Source organism: Triticum aestivum, chromosome 4B (assembly GCF_018294505.1).
Source record: "Triticum aestivum cultivar Chinese Spring chromosome 4B, IWGSC CS RefSeq v2.1, whole genome shotgun sequence".
NCBI classification, from domain to species: Eukaryota; Viridiplantae; Streptophyta; class Magnoliopsida; order Poales; family Poaceae; genus Triticum; species Triticum aestivum.
The window spans coordinates 471887374-471896392 of record NC_057804.1 but is presented as its reverse complement, the minus strand read 5'-3'; the positions used below and the strand labels follow the sequence as shown (position 1 = coordinate 471896392).

Below are 9019 nucleotides of genomic sequence, written 5' to 3'. Positions count from 1 at the left end.
GAAGGGTCTGTATGATCTATGATTAGGTTGGGGTATCCTGAAGTAGTTCAGACTCCCTTGTCGGTGTCCGGGAGTTCGGCTATCAAATTTAGGTTCGATTGAAGAAACCGTGACTCGCTGCTTCAGTGATAAAAGCAGCCAAATATTCTTCGGTGCCGAGGCGAATCTCGGTCTTGACCGCATTTGTGACTTCGTCACGTGGGTCTTGGGTGTTGATGCGTCGAGTCGCAGTGTATCCCGACGGTGCTGAGTAGCTCCTACCGACGAGTGTTAGACCGAAAGTTGGTATGACACTTTTGGCTACCCGGAGACAAGCTCCGGGCTGGCGGGGCCTGGACGGCCGTCACGCCTATTTATGATACTCTATAATGAGTTATTTGGTGAGTCTGATCCTCGAGTTATTGGTCCCTAGACTTGATAATCCGGGCTTCTTCACGCTCCTTTCGGTGCCGGCCTGCCGATTTGTTTAAAGACCCAACATTCCCTATTTGTATGATTGGCTGCTGCTCCTGGGGTACCATGGATTTGACATGGTCGGTCAAGTATGCGGTTCAAGCTGGAGGGGCCCAGATTGGGATGTTGAAGTCTCTTCTCCCTCTCAACGGTTTGAGGATTACGGGCTCCTGTGTTGATCACGTTCCTCGGGCGCCATTCTTTGTCCTGGGACGCTTATATTTGTTGCACCAAGGTTTGTAGACTCTGTTTCTGTCCATTGATGTGTCCGGGGTACTTTCTATGTTGTTGTTTGGTATGTAACGTTGGTTTTGTGCGCAGCCCCTTGCCGCAGTGTGTTGTCGGCAGGGTGTAGGCCTGTGTTTGATATTTGGTGCCCTCTTCGAATTGAGGTAGTAGCTTGCGCTTTGGGTAATATTTTGTTCGGTGCTCGAGTCTGTTTTCTTTGGCTGCCCGGTCCTTAATCCGTCTGTCTGTGAGCAGATCTTGGTCGGCTTGCTCGAAGGTAGGTTGATCAGGAATATATTCCTCTTCGGCACCATCTGGATTTTCTCCTCCAGTGCCGGTATTGTTGTGGCGAGGCTTGGAGCAGCGTCGATGACACCCATGTTTTGCTTTCTTCCCCGAGGGGTTATCTCCCGTTTCCTCATCGCCGTTGGTTTCTTTGGGAGTATCCACCGTGTATATATCATATGAAGAGGTGGCAGTCCAACGCCCTGTGGGTGGTGGTTCCTGTTCTTCTCCCGCATCGTTGTCCATATCGTCGATGTCTTCGGAATCGAAGTTAAGCACGTCGGTTAAGTCATCGACCGTGGCTATTAAGTGGGTGGTGGGTGGGTAACAAATTTCTTCATTGCCAGCTTCCCACTCGAGCTGGACATAGTTCGGCCAGGAGTCTCCTGACAAAGAGAGAGACCTTAATGAATTCAGCATGTCTCTGAAGGGTGAGTGCTGAAAGATATCTGCGGCGGCGAACTCCATGACTGGAGCCCAACTAGATTTGATGGGCACGGACACGCGCGGTCCGGAACACACTATCGGAGATGAGTCCGGGGATCTGAGGTATAGGTTTCCTGAGGAGAGGAGTCTGTGTTCGGCTCCAACGCCGATGAGGATGAGGCCTTCGGGGCGGGGTCCATCCACCCGTCCTCGTAAGGCACGCCCTGCTCTAGAACAAAGTCCGAAGCGGTGGCAGGTGCGATGTTCCGAATACTGTCCGATTGTAGATTTAGGTCATGCTCGTCGTGATTGTTCGGCGCTCCTGATACGGGCCCGAATCCGTCGAAGATCAAGTCTCCGCGGATGTTGGCAGTGTAGTTTAGGTTTCCAAACCTGACTTGGTGGCCAGGGGCGTAGCTATCAATCTGATCCAGATGGCCAAGCGAATTGGCACGCAGTGCGAAGCTGCCGAACACGAAGATCTGTTCGGGGAGAAAAGTCTCGCCTAGGACAGCGTGGTTGAAGGTTGGAGAAGCCATCTAACCTTGCAGTGACGACACAGAGGAACTCTCAATGGAAGCACCAATGTCGGTGTCAAAACCGGCGGATCTCGGGTAGGGGATCCCGAACTGTGCGTCTAAGGCTAATGGTAACAGGAGACTGGGAACACGATGTTTTACCCAGGTTCGGGCCCTCTCGATGGAGGTAATACCCTACTTCCTGCTTGATTGATCTTGATGATATGAGTATTACAAGAGTTGATCTACCACGAGATTAGTGAGGCTAAACCCTAGAAGCTAGCCTATGGTATGATTGTCGATGATCGTAAGTCCTACGGACTAAACCCTCCGGTTTATATAGACACCGGAGGGGGCTAGGGTTACACAGAGTCGGTTTACAGAGGAGGAGATATACACATGGATTGCCAAGCTTGCCTTCCACGCCAAGGAGAGTCCCATCCGGACATGGGACGAAGTCTTCTATCTTGTACCTTCATAGTCCAACAGTCCGGCCAAAGTATATAGTCCGGCTGTCCGGATACCCCCTTATCCAGGAATCCCTCAAGGGGGCTGGGTTTCACCCGTCTTTTCACCCGTCTTTTCACCCTTCTTTTCAAGTCGTTCGTACGTCAAGGGGGACTCTTGAGCATCGCGTCTCAGGAGCTTAACTGGCCGCATAGCCCCTCACCCCTTGGGCTTGTCCTGGCGATCCGGACGACCCAACAGCGGCTGAGGCATGCGCGGGGCCGGGCCCTGCCAACACAGAACACCAAGGCTTGCCCCTGCACCTTTTCCTAAGCTGTTCGCACGTCAAGGAGGACTCCTAAGCATCGCGTCTCAGGAGCCTAACTGGTCAAGTGGCCCCTCACCCCTTGGGCTCGTCCTGGCGATCAGGACGACCCAACGACAGCTGAGGTATGCGCGGGGCCGGGCTCTGCCGACGCAGAACAACAAAGCAAACGAAAAAGTTGAGGGAGCATAATCTAATTATTACAAAACATATTGTTCCAAGCAAATAGTTTTAAACGCCTCCCCGAGGCATGTTGCATGATACCAGACAGACAGGGAAAAGCAGAATCACCGGGCCACCTCTTCAGACTTGGGTGTCACCTCTGCCCGCCAGCAGAGCCTCGTCACCAGGCGCGTCGCCCGTTCCATCGACTTTGGTCGTAGGACCAACGACCAGGAACTTACTCAGCATGGCGTCCACGGAGCTCTTCACGGCGGCGGCAGAAGCATCCTGGGAGTCGGAGTCCACCGGAGTAAGGAAGGAGGAGAGGTCGAAGCCGACATCCTGTAGATAAAGATGGCTGAAGACGCACATCAGAGCCGAGGAAGAAAGTGAGCGTGCCTCGCTTTCCACCAAGGACGCAAACCCGTTGACAGCATCTTCAAGCACCGCCAAGACTTTAGGAAACAGAGCAGCAGGGCTCTCCCTCGGGGTCGTCACCACCGCCTTCTTCGAGGAACCGTCTCCAAAGAGCGACTTCTAGGCCTTGTGGAAACGTGCCTCGAGGGAGGTGAGGGTGCTGTGCTCCATAGCGGCCACCTTCTTGGCCTCGGCAAGGGCCGCTTGGGCCGCCTCTGCCTCCTCCTTTAGCTTTGTCAGGCGGTCGTGCTCTGCAGCCTGCTCCAAGGCTGCCTTCTTCAGCTCGGCGCCTCAATCAGCGACGGCACCTTCCCGGGCCTTCAGCTTCTCCTCATGCTCCTGGAGCTGGCTAGCCTGGGCGGCCTCCTGATCCTGAAGAGTCTTTAGTTCAGCCTCCACCACGCGACACCGACTCTCAGCTTATATGGCTTCCTTCCGTGCCAGGTCTCGCGCCGTGGCAGCCACCCCAAGAACCTTCTGAGCTTCCTCCACAGAGCTCTAGGCCACGCGAACAGCCGCGTCATCCAGGAGCCAACCATAAATCAGCCCCAGGCGTCCCCGTGCAGAGCGACAATCCGGGCCCTGAAGTTCACCCTGGATGAAGTCCAGCGCCGCCCTTGCCTCCTCCAGGGCCCTAGAGGTGGCAGGAGCGCCACGGCTAGGCCACACGTTGGGCAAGGGAGGAGACGCCCTCAGCGCCAAGACAGAAGAAACCTCAGCCTCAGGGAGGACAGAGGGCTCCGGAGGCTGGTCGACCTCAACAGCCACAACAGAGGTAGGCGCTGGCGGGGTCAGCACCGCCGGAGGCGCCGACACCACCTGAGGACGGGCTTCCACAGCCGTGGGAGACGATGTCACCACTGGAACTGCGGGGGCCGCAGCATTCTCCTTCGCCAGGGTCACGGCGGCCACTTCAGCGCCTGCGGCCACGGCAACCTCCGTGCCCTCCTTCTGTTTCTTCGACGACTACTGGCTAATGAAAGATGAAGGCACTAAGCATCGCTTTAAGAATCAACAAACAAGGTTAAGGAAAAGACTTACTGTCCGGCAAAAGCATAGCTCCTCTTCATGCTCAGTAGCGAGCACTGAGGTGGAGCAGTTGGTGCTGAGCTCTTGGGAGCGGGAGAGCTCGCGGTTGGAGCTGCCCGGGACATTGCCGGGAAGGCGGAATGCCGCCCGAAGGAATCAGCATGGTCCTGCCTTTCTTCATGGCCGCCCGCTCAGGCTGCTTCGAAGAGCATGCCCGGATCTCGTGGTGACTCCAGCAGGGCGCGGCACCTCCATCACTGGGGGCTCATCGTCATCATCGTCAGGGAAGTCACGGAGAAGCTCCCTCTGCCGTGGGGTAGAGGATTCTTCCACAACCCCGTCCTTGGTGTCTTCGAAGGATTGATCATCAGAGGACAGGTGCACCAAAGCAGTAGGCGGTGGGGGAGGCCCCGACCGCACAAGCCCAAACTCGTCAAAGACCGGCATAGCAGCGGAAACCTCCTCGCCGCCATCCCAGCAGTACAGTGGAAGCCAATCTTCCGGAGGATCGCTCGGGTCCTTTCCCGTCAAGTAGAGCAACACCTTGCTCAGCTCCTCCTCGGGAAGGGCGTCTTGGCGCAGACGGATCTTGTCATCAAGACCACCAAGCTTCCACAGGGTGCGGGAGTGGTCTTGGAGCGGCGCTATGCATTGCCTCAAGAACTCCTTGATGAACATGGCCCCCATCAGCTTCTCACTCTTCAGGTCCTTCTCCATCTTCTTCACTAACTGCGTCAGGAAAGGGTCGATGATCTTCTCAGAATGCCACCCCTTCTTGGAGATGGGGAATGTGGTCGGCAGCTCCAACGAGCTCTGGAGGCACTTGGCATCCATGAGAACCCACCTCTCCATAGCATCCTCCACCTTCTTCCCGATGCGGGAGATTGCGTTACCACCCCGTGCCGTGACGAAGCCGATGCACCCAACCTGATTGTCGCCAGTCATGCGAAGGAAGAAGAAATGGTGGAGGAGGGCAACAGAGGGTATCACCCCCACGAACGCCTCACAGTAGAAGGCGAAAATGGACAGGAGGAGGATGGAGTTGGTGTGGATGTGGAGCGCGTGAAGGCCATAGTGGTGGAGAACGGCGAAGGAGAAGCGGGAGAATGGGGGCACCAGCCCCGAGTAGACGATGTGCATGAAGAAGGGGAAGAAAGTGCTATTCGCGGGCTCCGGCGCAGCTGTAGCAACCCGAAGCACCATCTCCTTCCAGTCATTGTCATCGCTCGCCGTCAGGAGGAGCGCAGTCTGGAGCTTCTCCCCGGCCACGCAGGGCGGCAGTAGAACTGGCTCGTACCAGGCGGGGCTGGCAGCCGAGGCAGAAGTCGTGGTCTTCCCAGCAGCCATTGAGTAGGTGATTGGGGGGGGATCGGCAGATCTGGTGAGTTCTTTCGCCGCTGAGAGAAGGGGATCTAGAGCAAGACGAAGAGGAGGCAATGAAAGCCTGGCAGCAGGCGGTAACCCTTTTGTCAGATGGAAATAGTTGCCGAGGTAGCGTGGGGAAGCGGAGTCACCCATGTCCCATCAATCGCCATGTGTCATCAAGGCCACAGGCGGTTAGGGCCCGCGGCGCTCCGCACTTACCCTTTGGCTTTGCTTGGAAGCCAAGTACAAGCATGCCTTGGGGGGGCTACTGTTGGCATCCTGAATTTGGGGGTATCCGGCCCTGCCTGCCTGCGGCCCACCACGTGGCTCCATCGACGGCCTGGTATGGCCCTACTTCAACATCAACACTGCAAGACCCTCGCGAGGTGGGCAACGTCAAGACCCCCGAGGGAATCGGCCTCCTCAGGCTGGCTCCTGAGGGGCGGAGAGTTCTATGCAAGGTTACCTCACGAGGCTCGGGTGACGTGGGCCATGACGACCAAGCCCAGGCGGGCGCCAGGCGGGCGTAGAGCGCAGGTTTCCCCTTCGGTGCAAGGGAGGCAATCCACAGGCGTGGAGTCCTGAGGAATCAGCCAAAGGTTTCCATTTCGGTGCAACGAGACCAAGACTGCCAGGATGGCAGGACGGAGGTTATCGACGAGCCCACCGCAGCGTCCCGACCAGAGGCTTTTCACAGGCGAAGACTACTTTTGTCAGGATAGGTTGTACTACTTGTCCCTTTTCAAATCCGGCTGTTATGGGATCCCTTCCCGCTCATATTTGGGAAGAGGACCAAGGCCACTATAAATAGGACTAGACACCACCATAGAAGGGGGACGGGACGAAACCAAGACAAGTAGGACTAGCACACACCACACCAGCTCAAGAACACCTCACCTCCTGAGGCTCATTCGTCCTCTATACTAGTTCATCCTCAGCCCTTCGAGGTAATCCACCAAAACGTTGGAGTAGGGTCTTACACCACAAGGTGGCCCGAACTAGGATAAATGGTTGTGTCTCTTTGTCTCTTTGAGCTTGGCGCGCTAGGCCTAGGAGGATCACGAGTAGGCAGGCTGGGTAGGTTGAGATCTCCGCACGCACCCCAGAGTTCGAACCTCTCAAGTGTTTGCGGATCCCACAATCCGACATACCATTTGTGCTCACTTTTGTCACTTGCTACCTTGCTGTTTTTATATTTTCATATTATAAAACCCTATATCTACTATCCATAACTTGTATCGCCATATCTTCGCCAAACTAGTGCAGCTATACAATTTACCATTATATTTGGTGTGTTAGGGACACAAGAGATTTCTTGTATTTGATTGTAGGGTTGTTTGAGAGAGGCCATCTTCATCCTACGCCTCCCACGGATGATAAATCTTAGGTCGTCCACTTGAGGGAAAATTGCTACTGTCCTACAAAACTCTGTGCTTGGAGGACCAACACGAGTCTACAAGAATAAGTTGTGTAATATACATCAAGCTCTTTTTTGGCACCATTGTCAGGGAGGTGAGTGCTTGAAGGTATATCTTTAGATCTTGCAATTGAATCTTTTAGTTTCTTGTTTTATCGCTAGTTCGGTTTATAAAATAAAATAAAAAATGGAATTGAGATTGCCTCATATTATTCATATTTATAATGTCTTTCTTGAAAATGATGGATAAAAAAATTGTGCTCAATTGTTAGAAAAAGAATTCAATAAAATGTTTGGCATACAATCTTTGAATGGTCAGCATGCTTGTAGTGTTATTAGTATGAATTCTCTGAATATCCAAAATACTAATGATGATCACACTAGTCATGATTTTCTTCTTCTTATAAGCATGTTAATTTTTGTTGAGTGCATGAACACTACAAAAAAAGACACATCCGTGACATTTTGGCCCGAACGAAGTTTTTCCCTGTCATGCATATGACACTTCTATAACGATAATTGTGACAAAAACAGGTATCATCGTAGATGTGGTGGGCTCCTACTTATATGACAAAAAATCATGACAAAAAATAGGCATTTCGTCCTGGGCGGGCCAGAGACGCACCTGCATGACATTCTTTGGGTCGTCCATGATGGAAAAATCATGGTAGAAGTGACGGTGAGGAAATTATCAGGGAGTTCGCAGTTACGGGTGGGTGGTCGGGGCCGAGCGATTCACTAAGGTGTGCGCGTTTCTCTCTCGTACATGTGTGTGTGCGAGGCGTTAGCTCTAAATGAACCCGAGCGATCACACTAGCTACGTTACTAAACCAGAGTGATCGATCCCTTAGCTGTTAACTGAACTCGAGCAATTCATTCTCTACTGCTGCTGAATGAACCCGAGCGATTCCTTCGCCGCTGCTGCTAACTAAACGCAAGCGATCGATCACTGCTACTGCTTTACAGAAGCCGATTGAGGCCACTCCAGCCGAAAACATCAGGGATCGCCAGCTCCCTTTCCACCACGACGAAAGGGGCCTGCATGACGCGTTACTCGGGGCGGACGACAGGCGGTTTATCACCAGCACTGGTCGGTCTCCCAGGTGCGGCGGCGGCACCCGGTGAACGATGGCGAGCGGGCGAGGTTCGGGCCGCTGCGGCAGCCGACGGCAGAGGGGATCATGATCATGCGGCGGTCATAGTCGTTGCGCTTGCTGGGGTTGGAGAGCATGCTATAGGCGGCGTGCACCCGTATAAAGTCGTCGGCGGATGTGGCAGGGTGCAGGGACACGTTCGGGTGGACAGCGCGAGCTAGACAGTGGTACGCGGCCTTGATCTCCCCGTCGCTCGCACCGGCGTCCAGGCCTAGCACCTCGTAGAAGCAGGAGGAGGCGTCGCGGACCAGCACAGCGACGTCAGATGTGGAGAAGAAGGCGGAGCGGGATAAGGTGGCGGGGTGGGCGAATTGGGCCGAGAGCACCGGCGGCGGTGCCTGGCCGGCCGGCAAGGCAGGCGGCGACATGGGCCTCGGGGAGAATGAGGCCGGACGGGAGAAGGAGGCGGAGCGGGAGAAGAAGCCAGAGGAGTGGAAGGAGAGAGTGGGGCACGGGGAGATCATGGTGGTGGTGAGGGCTGAGTTAAGGTGAGCAGAGGAGCCCAGGCTCTAAGGTGTGCCAGCAGCTTTTAACATCAGACGAGGAGGCAATCACTAATCAGATGAGGCATTTGAGGGGGATTGGCTATTCATTAACGCCATGAGGCTCGCCTGTTGTGGTTATCCCTTTGGCTGCACATTGTTTCGTCAATGATTCTCCCTGGGTTGCTCCCATTGGTTGGCTGCAGCGCAACTCGGGGGGTCATTTGGCGGAATGCGGTCATGTGCCTCTGGCCAACGAGTTGATTTTTGTTGCCATTAACACCTTGTTATTGGGTTAGCACGAATCTCAA

At 54.5% G+C, this 9019-nt stretch overlaps 1 protein-coding gene across 1 annotated transcript; it reads right to left on the bottom strand.

The window, feature by feature from the left end:
* Positions 1-8150: 8150 nt before the first annotated feature.
* LOC123095007 (chaperone protein dnaJ 11, chloroplastic) lies at positions 8151-8690 on the bottom strand. Its single transcript, XM_044516845.1, has one exon. It carries the CDS (start codon positions 8688-8690, stop codon positions 8151-8153), a length of 540 nt encoding a protein of 179 aa, XP_044372780.1.
* Positions 8691-9019: the final 329 nt, after the last annotated feature.